This window comes from Grammomys surdaster, unplaced genomic scaffold, assembly GCF_004785775.1.
Source record: "Grammomys surdaster isolate TR1022 unplaced genomic scaffold, NIH_TR_1.0 191, whole genome shotgun sequence".
NCBI lineage: Eukaryota > Metazoa > Chordata > Mammalia > Rodentia > Muridae > Grammomys > Grammomys surdaster.
The window spans coordinates 1,801,362-1,816,060 of record NW_021604636.1 but is presented as its reverse complement, the minus strand read 5'-3'; the positions used below and the strand labels follow the sequence as shown (position 1 = coordinate 1,816,060).

The 14,699-nt window shown below is 37.9% G+C and overlaps 1 protein-coding gene across 1 annotated transcript in view; it reads left to right on the top strand.

The window, feature by feature from the left end:
• The window catches only part of Csrnp3 (cysteine and serine rich nuclear protein 3), a 176,260-nt gene that overhangs the window by 22,251 nt on the left and 139,310 nt on the right, over positions 1 to 14,699 (top strand). Inside the window, exon 3 of the mRNA XM_028769252.1 lies at positions 9,818 to 9,905. Coding sequence (XP_028625085.1) covers positions 9,893 to 9,905 — 13 coding nt within the window. The 5' untranslated portion in view covers positions 9,818 to 9,892. The remainder of the gene's footprint in view (positions 1 to 9,817; positions 9,906 to 14,699) is intronic.

Below are 14,699 nucleotides of genomic sequence, written 5' to 3'. Positions count from 1 at the left end.
TCATATTCATTTTCTTAAAAATAGAGATGTGAAAACAGTTTTAGCTCTATGGAATATTTTTAAAATATTTTTGTGTCAAAAATATATATAACCTAGATGTCTTGTAAGTAGTTAAATAATTTCTGGTGAAGTGATGAAATTGATTGTCATTTAGGTGACAAAGTCAGTGGGATAAATAGATCAATTGGTATAAGATATATTCACATTGCTAAGCATATTCATTAAATTATATTTGTGTGTGTGTGTGAATTTTATATTTGGGATATGAAGAAAAGTAAACTTTTTCTCTGGGTGTTGGAATTATGAGTGATTTATGTTATCTATGTATCTATGTATTTATCTATCTCTCTATCTATCTCTATCTATCATCTTTTATATTAGTCCAGTCATTATCATAAAGTTTTTTCCTACCAAGATTCTCTGTGGTCTGGTATTGTAACTACTACTTTTTCCTTTTCTACTCCTCCTTCTCCTCCTCTTCCAATTCTTCTTTAAAGATTTATTCATTTTACTTCACAAGTATAAATATTTTGCACGCATGTATGTACGTGCACCACATGCATGGCTGGTGCGTGTGGAGGACAGAAGGGGTTGTTAGATCTCCTGAAACTGGAGTTACAGGTGGCTATAAACCATGTGGGTGCTTAGAGTCAAACCCAGGTCCTGTGTAAGAGAGAACAGTGTTCTTAATCACTAACCCATATTTCCTACCCCTGTAGGCTCTTTCTAAATTCCATCACTTAACACTACTGTTATGATATGTTCATATTTAAACCTTAGGGAAAACCTTTAGTGATTGATATAAAACTTGACTAATTTATATGTTCACTTTTAATATTTGAGTGTTTATATACCCCATGCTTTGCCCAAATTGACTTGATACATAGACATACATAAGTATAGATAAGTTTTTTTTAATAAGGACAGCATTTAATTGGGGCTGGCTTACAGGTTCAGAGTTTCAGTAGATAGGTATGTTTGTGGCAGATTAGTCTTATGTTGTCTTTCCATTCCAAAAAAATTGATATCGTATCTATTATTTTATACAGAGTAGAACTTTACACATTTATTCATAGTGATTATTAAGATTTAAATATGTTTTGTTTTATTTTGAGGTGGACTTTCCAGCAGGTTATTTTTTAATATGAGGAAAAGTATGGATATGTTTGTTTATTTTGTTCATTTAATTTTTAGTTAAAACTTAAAGTGATTTCTGTAGGATACTGTTCAATTTGGCCATTGATTACTTTGTGCTGTGTTAAAGATGCATTTGTTCATTCAGAGTTTTAGGTCAGTGAAGAATATAAAACCTCATCAAATAACATATCAGTGTATTGCATCATCTTATCTTAATTGTTAAAATGATGGACTGAACTATTTTCTAATATAAAATTGTTACAATGTATGTGCATTTAGACTTCTTTTGAAAACGCTGATTTTTTTAAAAAAATTACATCACATATTAATTTATTTTGTGTGCATGTGTGTGGGTGCATAGAATCATTCTGGAAAAATATAGCTTTTAGCTGTTACATTGCATGCAGTAGAGAAAAAGTTAGCCTTTGTACCTAAGAAACTATAGCATGGTAAAGGTGCGGTCATAAACAATAACAGGTTTGGAAAGATCTGGAGATTCTGACTTCCTTATTCCTGCAAAACGAGTAAGATCTGACTCTCAGTCAAAATGAACAACAATGGCTACTCAACTTCAGTTTCCAAGAATTTCTAATTTATTAAACAAAACTTACCCACATTTCTTCTTGTGACTTCTACTAAGTGGTGCAGAGAAAGTTGAGCATTGCTGGAAGGGCAGAGATGCGGTGTTTGGGTGGGTAGATGGCTAAGGTGTTCTTTCGGCCACCTTCTATGCTTTTGCAGGTGGCGTTAGGTGACAAATCATCTATCAGTTTATTTCCCACATTATCTCTTCATTTCTCCTGAACATAGGGTGAGGGAGGAGAGCACAGTCTTGCTCTGTTGAGCGCCTCTCCCTGTATAGCCACAGATTGGCTTTAGCTGCACTTTTCAGTCTTTGTGGTGAATTTGTCTTTTGATGTCTCCATCAGGTGCGTAAATGCGTTCTTTTTGAAGTCTGTTTAGCAGACACATATCAGAGACTGCAAATGGCTCTCCTGTGTAAAAGACAGGGAAAAATTACCTTTCTATATTGTGTTTCTTTTTTTTTTATTTTGACTTAACCTATTTAGGATAAAAGAGATGGTATTATGGTCAGTGACAACCTGCCAACATAACCGTGTTAACGTGCCTTCTCTTGTTGGCAATGTATAACTAAGTCCATTACTTAGTTTCATTTCTTCTGATGTTTGTCCCAGCACCGCTTTATTCAGGGCTAATACTTAGGGTTATATTGAATCTGCACTGAAAGCATCAGGAGGCCTATGCAATCTAACTTCAAAAGAGGCATCTCAGTGAGTCTAACCATGACAGAGATGAGATCCCACTAGGCAAAAGTGGACTTGGGATTGATGCTTCCTTCTCCACTGTATCATGGCTGTCTTCTGTACGGGAAAGTTGGGTTTTCTTTAATGAGATAGGGGACCATCGGTTTCCCAGTTGACTTGTGGAAGATTCTGCCGACCCATGCACCTAGCAGCCTACATCGTCTAGAAGCCTACAGTCACCAAAAGCTCTTCAGTTGTGGTGGGCATTCCTAAGACCCCACCACCACCACCACCATTCACGCTGGTACTTGATCTGGCTTGATCTAATGCATGCACTCACAGATCCTGTGAGTTCACATGTAAGCCTTAAATTCTTGCGCCCCTGGCCCCAGTTGTTTAGGATTATTGTAATGTGTCCGAAGTGTTCCCGCTTTGTGTTCATAGCTGAACTTTGCTCTTTCTCTATGAATTACATTCACATATTTCTGTGCCTACTAGCTTACTGGTTAACCATGCCTTCTGGGTCCAGCAGATAACAGGCACTTGCAGGACAATAGGGGCTGGAGAAAAGGAATGATCACAGAAGCCCTAGCCCATATATCAACTTTGGCAAAGATCTGGTTCCTACTCAGCATTACCAGGCACCATAGATGACCCTTTCCTATTGTGTACCACAGTCCAATGGGTAATGACCTCTTCCTTATGTTGCTAACCTGTGAGCTTCTTAGCTTTCCCTGTTTATTTGGGGTGGGTCCGCATTCTGTCCTGCCGCTGAGCTGTGTCCGTGCTGCTGGGGAAGTAAAATGCGGGGAATTTGTGGTCCACGATTTGTCCCGCTGCTGGGATGTGAGAAACGCAGTTGGGAGAGGGTTTTACCCTGTACTGTTTCCACCATCGGGTGCTGGGCTTTAGAGAAACGCTAAGCCAAGGCTCAGCGGCTGGGAAAACTCAGCCTAGGATGTGAGAGGCTGAAGCAGGGGTTCCTCAGCTCGCAGACATCCAGTTACTGATGGGGAGAGATTGGGAACAAAGTGTCGGGGTGGGGGGCGGTCCACAGGCCTGTGAGAGACCAGAGGCTCTCAAACTCCTGGATATCCAGACACCACTGGTCGGATGGAGTTGGGAATGAGTTGGGGACCTGTGGAGTGAGGACAATGACAAGTCGGGGTCTGAGTGTGAACTTTGACTTAGCTCGTCAGCTAAAGTCCTTAGCAACGATTGTTTGGGAGTTCAGAGAGGCCTTTTGTGGGAGATATAGGCAGCTGCTTGGTAGTCAAAAGCTTTCTCCATGCTCTCCACGGTGGTTTTTGATGAAAGAGTCCATGTTTATCTATACTGTTTATTGACTGTCCATAGTGGAAAATGGGTGCATACCAACTTCTCAGGGTGGACCAGAGATGTCCAGGAAGGGAAGCTGATTGGCTAAACCCTCAAGGCCTCTAGATACCTCATTAGCATGAAGAACTCTGTTTGGGCTATGTGACCACAGGTCACATTTCCTTATGTGGGAATGTGGCACGTGATCCAGACCAGGAATCTAGTAGGGAGCAAGGAGCCACCTACCGTCTCAGGCGTTGGGGACTCTGGGAGCTGGGGACTCTGAACCCACTCAGCCATACGAAGTTTCCTGGGAAGGTCCACTGTCCCACAACTCAGCATCTCAACGCTATCAATCTTTTCTAACCACCTCAGTGGATGTACTTTTTATTTTAGGTTACTTCCTAAGACTCTGTTTTCTGAACTGAACCAAAGAGAGGACCTTTCTCTACGCTATGCATTCTTCACTGATTCATTATGAACCAAAGGATGAAGAAAAACATGATGATACTATGGTCATCATGATACTATGTTTAATCTCATAGAAAATATGGATGATGATCTAAACGTTTATAATACATGTTCTGTCGCTTTTTAAAAAAGCTTTTTATTTGAATAAGAGATGTGATGTATGAAGATTTTGTTATGAGTTAAATGTTTTAGAACTGTTTTTTAGCTTCACTACAAATAGTAAAATTAGGAGGTCATATATCCACTTAATAGATGGAGAAACTGATGTCAAGTAATCCCCAAAGTCAAGGAGGTAAGAAATAAAGACTTCAACTGCAGTTCTTTTGTTACTCTAGATATAAAGACTATAACATTATCATGACAATAATACTAGATTCTTGAATTTTCATTCCTATAATTCTATTAAAATTCTTTTCATTCAAGATTCATTGTTTACCTCATAGCAAAAACAATTTTATTATGAAATCTCCTTAAAAAGATTTTCTTTCCTGTTTTTTATTAAATATTTTTTTTCATACAATATATTCTGTTTGCATTTCCCCTCTCCTAATTCCTCACAGATTCACGCCACTGGCCCTCTTACCCAAACTCATGCCTTTTCTTTCTCTTCCTCACTCAAAAGCAAAAAAGGCATCTAAAAGATAATGATAAAATACAATAAGATCAAATAAGAAAAACTGGACAAAAAGACAAAATAATCAGAAGAAAAAGAACCAAAGTCAAAGCATAAGAAATACATATAGACACTGAGATACACACGTTTATAGATACAGAACTTCCATAAAATCTCAGAGCAGCAAACCATATTATATATGCAAAAGACCTGTAAGGTATGGAAAATATACCCTGCAAAGCATTAGGAGATGAAGAACCTCCAGAAGATGACACTGAGTTCATTTTGTGTTGTTCATCTGCTCCTGTGCATGGGGCTGGCCTTTAAAAAGTGATTTGTATACTCAGTGTGACCCTATTGGATAAAACCAGTTATTCCTTTGCAATTGGTTACTAATTGGAAGTAGCTTCTGCATTAAGGATGGGAATTGTGTCTACTCCCCCTCTTCTCAGTGCTGGGACCTCATCTGGCTTAGATCTGTGCAAGTCCTCTGTAGGCCCTGTGTATGCTGCCAGTCTCTGTGAGTTTATATGTATGTCCGTCCTATAGTATTTAGAAATCCTTGAATGGTTGGTATCATTACTTTTCTTTCTGTTTATCTATGTGTGGTCTCCTTCAGTTAGTGCCTGTGGAAACCAGAAGAGGGTTTCCACAGTACTAATCCCTTGTACTGTAGTCATAGGTAGTTATGTGCTGTTGGACGTTGGTGCTAGGAACTGAACTCAGGCCTCTCTTAACTGCTGAGACATCCCTTCAGCCTTTAGTCTTCCTTTTTAAAATGAATAAAAGGTGTCAAGGAATCCATAGCCATCAGTTAAGGCATTATTTGGTCATTAATACATTCTAGACTGAATTATGCATGAAAGAAAATGCCCATTGTGACTATTAGTCATGTACCTTAGGCTGCTGAATTAATCAGACTCTGAGCCAGCGAACACAGAAGAGCTCTGAGTTTAGCTTGAGCCAGTGGACATCATTTTATCTTTCTTATGGTTTACTTTTAAGTGGTTGATAGCCACTTAAAAGTGGTTGTCTTAGAGGTGGTTGAGCATGAAAGCACACCATACAATGTTCAATGTAGACATTTTCCCAAGACCATCTATAAGAACTTTCTAGGAACTCTAAGTATTTTCTAGGAACCTGGTCAATTTTAGCACCATTCATCATAAGGACCATTAATATCAACTTGAAAATTACAAAATATTTTTGAAAATTGTCCAAAAAATTGGTGGACACTGTTTCAGTCTGTTTGCAAGTGTGTTTATAAGTAGTTCTATACTTTAAAGTTGCTTACTTGGAAACAAATGAATATCTTTCACATAGTCAGATGTTTTTATTTATTTTCATATTGTAGAAATTGCTTAATGTCTCTCTTTTTTTTTAATTTAAGCTAATTTTTCTCTCTTCCCCCTGTAGGTAACTCTTCTGCAGCCTGCTTTATAACCTTTCATATTTTAAGCTAAATATACACATTCCCATAAAAACATTTTGTGAAAATATGAATCACATGCATTGTTCTGAAACTTGTTTTCTCACTGTATAGGACTTCATGGAAGTTTTCAATGTTTTGTATCCTAGGTTTATTTATTTTTTAATGATTATATAGCATTCTAACTTATGAGGATGCAAAAGTTAACCAACAATTCCCCTGTGCATCTTCCCTCTATTGTAGTTTTTAGTCTTACTCTGAATATGCCCCAATACAGAATGTTTCAAGTGTCCTTATCTATTAACTGCTTCAATTCTGAGGATAGGTGCATCAAGTGGAGAAATTAACATAATAGATATTAACATATTGCTTTTTCAAAAATGAGGCAAAATGCACACTTTTACGCTTTGGGGTACAATTCCTCCCTTTTACTTTATCTGTGGATATTTCGGATATAAGAAAGCTGTTGGTTACTCAAGTACAACTGTGAAATAAAATGTAAAGAGCCTGCTACTCTCAAGCTCAAGGTAGAAGTTTGCTCTAGAGTCCTGAATTTTTCTAGATTTATTTATAAATGGCACTGTTTAAAGATATAGTGCTGGATATGGTTTCTTATGTTAGAATAAGTAAACAACTCATAACTAATTTGTTAAAAAGATTAAGAAAAGCTGGTACGGGAGGTAGGAGAGAAGCCAGAACAATATAGTCTCACTTTGAAGTCACGTGATGAAATAATTCAAGGAATGGATAGTAGTCACCTTGGTCCAACTCTACTGGGGCATTGATGGTGTAAAGAACTGACAAGTCTCTGTTGGGACAGTAAAGATCATGTTTACTGCTGACCCAAGGAAGTCTTCACGGAGCCGTGGAGAGGAAACGTAGTTTGAATGACTTCAGAATCTTTGCTGAGAACTGGAGAATGGACTTCTTTGAGAAGTTTTGGTGATAATGAGATGAGAAGAACCTGTAAGAGACAATGTGTGTTCTCAAGATGGGAGGTCTCCTAGCATATGTGGATAAAACCATGTGGGAAAGAAAGCATGTGCTTGAAGCTGTGATGACATACCAGTGAGAGGCCATGGGATCAGAGGCTTCAGAGGACAAAGTGTTCTTAGATAGCAGAGGGAAATATCTCTGCTATGATAGGATTGAAGGTTAACAATACACAGACCCCCATGAAGTGAGGCCCCCCTCACTTGGTGACAGCAAATGGAGTAACCAGAATTGTTGTATGTTAATTTTTCTAGAGGTGATAATATAAACAGATGATAAACAGGAAGAGGCAGGGAGGAAAATTCAAAACCAGCATATATATATATATATATGTGTGTGTGTGTGTGTGTGTGTGTGTGTAGATATATAGATTTAGATATGGTTAGATTATCTATCTATCTATATCTATCTATCTATCTATCTATCTATCTATCTATCTATCTATCTAGAGATAGAGATGATTTAGATATGGTTAGATTATCTATCTATCTATCTATCTATCTATCTATCTATCTATCTATCTATCGAGATAGAGATAGAGATACATATTTGTATCACAGAATTCAAGCATGTGTTAACAAGGGTACTACTGGGCATACGTTGAAAGTCTGCAATCATAGCTTTAAAGTTATGTCAGTAACTCAGACCTTTGCTATCTCCAGTCCCAATTTTCTCTTCAGCTACTGGGAGTAGAAATAGAGTGGAGTTTAGATAGGGCTGCTGATGCTGCTGATGCTCAGATATGGGAGATGAGGCAGGAGAGGTCCTAAAACTCACAGATCTGCTAGCCTGGTGTATGCTGCAGCAATCAATGAGAGACCCTGTCTGAAACAAGGTAAATATTGATACACAAGGCTGGCTGCTGATTTTCACAAGCACACTGTGGCCCCTGGAAGCCTTGACACTCCTGTACCCACACTCAAATGTGAACACAGGCATAAATTTAAAAAATAAAAAAGGTGCATAGTGAATGCCAAAGAAGCAATGTCTGAGATTGACGTGTGATTGCTACAAGCTCCTATGCACGTCAACTCACTCATTGCTTCTTTGGCATTCACCACGCTCTCTCTCTCTCTCCCTACCCTGACACCCCACATACTTCTTTCTTGGCACACACACATATAAACACACATTTAAAAAAATCCAATTCTTATTCAAGTTATCTTTTCCTGGTCTCTAATGTACTGTCATTTGAGACTGTAATGTTCTCAATGAAATTTTAAGATATTTACAATTATATTGAAAAAAAAATCTTGAATCAGTCTTTTTGAGATAGCTTCAGTTCTAATGTATGCAAGATTGCTCAGAAACAAGCTGGACCCAGAACTTCTGCTGCCTTCACTTCTAACTGCAACTTGATATTTCTGTACTACTGTATTACAGATAATCAAGTTTGATCCCAATCTCTAGTCTTGCCTGTATATGTTTAGTAATAATAAAGGAACAGCTCTCTGGAGGCAAAGTCTTCCTGCGACGATTATTATCTTTCCAGAGTTTTGACCTGTGAAGTTTGATAAAATGATCAGTGCAAGTTGCTTATTTCTTCACTCAAGTAACCCATTTGTCTCATGTCTTCACTCGCTATTGCTATTGGTAACTGCTGAAATACAGTGAAAGGAAGGCCACTCGAGGCTTTTCTACTTCAGTATTAAGTAATGGAAATTTTTATTGGTTTGGTTTTGAGACGTAGTCTCACTGTGTGCCCTGGCTGTTCTCAGATCTCTAGATTCAAATAGTTATCTCACTTGGTTAAGGGATTCTACATAGAGTACTGTGCCCTGCTAGATTTTATTCTTTAATGTATTAAATTTTTCTAAATATTTGAGAGTATACATTTTATTAATGATCTAGAGAAAATGATTACATACACTTTATTTGATTAAATAAAAGTACATCATTAGTGCAAGGATTTCATGACCTCTTTAAGCCTGTTACACTGATCACTTAAATCTGTATAATAAAATATAATTCTAAAATGACTAAGATTTGGTTAATAGGTGTTTATTCCAAAGAGTTCATGTTTATGTGATACTAGGAGTTGAACTCAGGACTTGGCCATGCTAAGCACTCATTCCTGTACTGAGTTACATCTATGGCCTGTGTGTGTTTCTGGGAAGCCCAGGTTATCCTAAAACTGGGCATATACGTGAGTTAATTTCCTAATTAAATAGTTTGCTTTAAGCAAATTAAAAAAAATCAGCCACTGTAATTCTCAACCATCAAAAGCTTATTTTGTCAATAATTTTGTTTATCTTATCTGTATGAATCTCCTAGTGGTTAGATTTTATAATCTAATGTAAAGTGGATTAACAAAACAGATATATCTCTCACAGCTTTTTCATAACACATTAATAAATGAGTGAAAGTCTAATTTCAAAAATTACAATTTCACCACATCCTTCTAGAATATTCTTCATCCAATATGTTATATGCAAAATGCTGTCCTTTCCTATACCCATTGCCTTATATATATTTCAAGATTTCCATTGTTTCTCTACATGTAACAAATACATTTGCATCTTGCAGACAGTTTTACCCTTTGAAAATAGAATCTTATGTAACATTGAAACATGGTTTCCTTTTTCTTTTTAGGAAAAAATAAGAGGATATCAACAGACTGAAAGAATATTTTCAGAAGCATAGACTCTTCGGAGGATACTGCAGTTGATGAGATCTCAAGGTGAGTTGCCCCCTTCTTATTCTCATGCTTTCAAACATTGCATATAACCGTGTAATCATCCCAGGTTATGATCGCTAAAGTGGAACTGGGAAAGCAAAAAACGTTCTTTCTTAAAATGCATATACTTTTTATTTTATGTGCATTGGTGTTTGCCTGAAAAATGTCTTTGCGAGGGTGTCAGAAACCCTGGAACTGTAAACAGGTATGAGCTGCTATGCGAGTTCTGGCTATTGACCTTGGGTCCTCTGGGAGAACAGCCAGTGTGCTTAACCACTAGGCCATCTCTCCAGCTCCTAAATTACGTAGTTTAAACATATCTTTAAGATCCTTGAGAGTTTATACATACCAGAATTGTAGTATTTAGCTCCATTAGGAGTAATCTTTTTAAAAAAATATTTTACTAGAGAATATTCCTACATACAGTTGCTCTCATGTTTAGGAGATAGCACCAACTGCACAAAAATAAATACTAGGCAGGTCTATACACATTATTTCTTGTGTGTTATAGAATTAGACTGACAGCCAGGTACAGTGATATATGCATTCAATCCCAGCACTTGGGAGGCAGAGGCACGTGGCTTTCTGTGAATCCAGCCAGGCTAACCAGAGTTATGTAGTGAGAGCTAGTTTCACAAACCCTGCTCTTCAGGTTCAGAGAGCTTTATGAGAGAGAAGGTGGAAAGATTGTAAAAGCAAAAGAACCAAGCATCCCTGTGAGACAGTCTCTTCTGAATAAAAGGAAAAAAAGAGGATCATTACAGAGGCGGGAGAGGGTGCATCTGGAAGAGATCATGAGGAAGATTGGTAATAAATGTGATCAAGATATGTTGTGTGACAATCTCAAAGCAGTATGTGTGTGTGTATACATGTCTGTGTGCGTACATGTATGCACATGTGTGAGTGCATGTGTGCATGCGTGTGTATGTGTGTACACATGTGTGTATTATGTATATAGTGAATTCAATCTCTGCCTTTTAAAAAGTATAAGATTTATTTTGTTAGAAAAATTTGACATCTATGAAATGGTGATTCCTTTGAATCCTCCAGATATCTTGGGTATCATTTCTACCATAGAAGACTGGTAAAGAAACAAGCTAAGCTATTGTTAAACAGCTTGTTATAATAATACCTGATGTAAACTGCATTTCAAAGTTATAATTACAGTGTGGGCTCATGTTCACCATGATGGGATTCTCTTACACAGTAGAGGATTTCTTCCTTGTTGAGACTGTGAGACCAATTGTCACCGATTGTAATTTTATTTTGATTTGCCCAGGCTTGTCTGCTGTCTGATTTTTCTTATTCACCTAAAAGTTGATTTGTTTATTTAGGATCTACCATACATAAATCAATGAATTAAATCTTTTAGTTATTTGGAAATGAGTAAGATATGGTCTCTGTTGTCAATAGTTATACAGTGAATATGTTACCCAGGGCTAGTTTCATTATTAATTCAATACATGATTTATAAAAAGGGCTAGATTATAAGAGGCTATGTAATGAAATCCCAAGCAAATTGAGAACTATCTGGAGATTACGATTGTTTTGACATCATGTCTTGCCTTAACCACAAAAACCCAAGATTTTGTTCCGGTGAGAACTTTGCGCTGTTTCAGCCCATACTCAAGGTATTGTTTTATAAGATGAAAGCAGCTCTTTAAGTGGAGTAAATATAAGAACTTAGAGATTGTGAGGAAGAGAAGGCTCTTTGGCCGCAATTACAAATCGACTGCTGTGGAAAATAGTTAGGCAAACATGTCTAAGAGTGACAGAGGTGGCCCCACCAACTCCCTTTGTTATCTTACTTGCATCAACTTTATTACCCTCACTAGAGACTTTGATCACTTCCCAGTGACTGAGGAGGGCTAACAAGGTTCCCTGGGGTGAGATGAGGTCCTAAGGGATCTTATGCAGATCCCAATTGAGCTCGTAGGGACAGGACCTAGAGCTGCTCATGGAAAAATTTTGCTTGTTTGTTTTAAAACTAAAGTAATCAAATAACTGAAACGGTTCACTTTGTAAAGCTGAAGGGAGTCCAGGTGGTGGATGCGTGTGGATCTCTGTAAATTTGAGGCCAACTCAGTCTATACCACAAGTATCAGGTCAGCCAGAACAACAGAGAGGCCCCATCTCAACACACACACAAAATGAAAATCAAAAAAGGTCAATGAAAACACCCCATACCTGGTTCCATCATTAGAAAGTTAATTTAATTCATTTATATAACAATTGTGGTTTTTCCTGGAAGTGAAGAAAGAACAGTGAACAACGCACACCAATATACTGACACTATAGGAATTACATGCTAGTGGTAGATACCAGATAAGAAGTGATGCAGTTCTGTGTTATGTTTGACCGTGTGACTGCCACTGAGAGAAATTAGAAGAAGATACAGGGTAAAAGTTCAGGTGGGAATCTTTAGGAAGCCCCAGTGACTCAGCATTGCATGATTTACACAAGAGACGGGTGCGATGCTCCTCCTGTTCACATAGAACAATGGTGATAAGATCCAGCACTTGCTAGTAAATTCTTAAAATATTAACCAATGAGATGAATTTACTAATGTGAGGCATATAAGTACCTTCCTCAATTTTGCCAGAAGAATATTATATTATTTTTAAAAGGAGAATGTATTCTGTACGTATATTTTAACATTTCATTATCTATAATAAAATGCAATTGAATACAGATTTACCCATTCACTTATTAAAAATGTAAAGACTATAACTATTTGCCTTGGCATAAAAATAACCATTTCTGGGTACCACCAATTAAGTTGCCAGGTTCTCCTTCATGATAATCTGGTTGGGATTTTCCTACACAAATGTGAGGTTGTGTAAAGCCCAGATGTTCTTTCCCATTTTTCATATCCTGACTTAACTATTGACATCCCCAAAGTTGTTCAGCCAGAACTAAACTGGACACAAAGGAAACGTTTAGCTTTTTTTAATGTATATATGTAGAAAACTTGTGCCAATTTTACTTCATTTCAAGTCAATTTGGCTCTTTAGCTACTCAAATAAATAAAGCAGAGAGGGATTAGGAAATCCCAAGACTGTTCCCAGTGTGATACACTTTTGGTCTACCTGCTTCTCAAGGAAGGCTAGTTAATGCAACGTAGACTCTGCAAAGGCTAGAAGGCCAGGCTGATGATAAAGTCATGGGGAGCAGAAATTCCAGGACCTCATCTATTAGTGAGTTCTAGGCCATCCTGAGTGGGCTATTACACAGAGGGAGCTTACATCAAAATGAAAAAACAACAGCAGCGGTAACAATAAGCAAAAAGCCAAACATCTTAGTATAACAATTCCTGAAGTCTTCCTAAATATGTGTGTCCTGGCCATCATAACATATCAGCCGAGGAAACTGAGAGCTCAGCACGGCAGTGGGAAAAGGACTGCAGAGTGAGGTGATGTTTGTTTAGTTGTTGTCTGAACTATAGCAGATAACTACAGCAGATAGTGTTTCTTCCCTGGTGTAGGGAGAACTAACGGCTGGCTCTAGCTGACCACCAAGGCAATGTCTATCTGTGTTGAGAGAACCAGAATTAAAGCTAAAAGAAAGAAGCTACTGTGCAATGCAGAGGACTGTTAGAACCTTAAAAAGAAGCCAGAGATTTCTTGTGCAATATCAGAGATCATAGATTTATTTCAAACCAACAGGGACCTTTCCCCCACATTTATATGAACACGTTTATTCAAGGGTACCTAGAGCATGACTTTGCCAAAGCAAATGGGTTCTCTTCAATTCCTCTGATTTCCTCGTCTCCAAGTATGCTTTACAAATTTGCTATCCTGGGAATCCTTTTCAAACATGTAGCACATATCTAACTCCCTGGAGATTCATGCTTCCTCTCACAAACCAGCCCTGCGTGCATACAGCTCTGTCTGGCGTCGGCTGGTGTATTCCTGCTCCTCATTCTCTTTTTCTTCTCTATCCATCTCTGTGATTACCCAAGTGATTTCTTATTCTTCTGTGACTTTAATACAGATTTGACCTAATGTATGGTTCTTAATCTTGCCACAGTTACCACCACTGTTGATGGAACTCTATGTATTATGGGATGTTTAGCATCACTTCCCTTCCACCTGACACTAGTACTCCACTGTACAATGTTTTTGAACACTGACCATTGTCTCACTGAACCAAAATAACCCGCATCTGAAAATCACCAGTCAGGCGTGACCTCAAATCTAGGACCTCAAAGACTTATCTACATCCAACAGAAAAGCTCTCGCCTCCAAAGTATCACCTCAGTTAAAATGCCTCGCTTCTGTTTAAGTGAACAATACTGTTGTTTGACCACTTGTGTTTTTAAATTTCTTCTTATTGGCTTCTTCCTAATTTTGTATTTATAATGTGTATTTTAAAATAGTAAGCCCGAACATAAAAAGGGTGGGAAAAATTAAGATAAGAAATCTGGCAATGCTTTTATTTCCCCCTACTTTTTAAAGACTTAGTGAGCATCCAGTGCCTTTGATCTTCCTATACTCTTCCAGACAGGTTGAGACTTGGCATGTACACTAGCCACTTGCTCCGCATTGCTCTCCCTATTGTTCTTCTGCCCTAGATCATATGACCTTGAAGCTACACTGCCATGACTCCACTGTACCCTTATACCTCCTAGTAAGTGCCACAGGAGCAAACTATACCACCACTGTGCTGACTCTTCATGTTAATCTGACATAGTCTCTGAATGGTACCCAGTAATCCTTCTCTACTGACTGCAGCCAGACACTCTCAGGATTGTCACCCCAGTCAAGTTACAGATCTCCCCGCTTTGCTCTCAGGGCA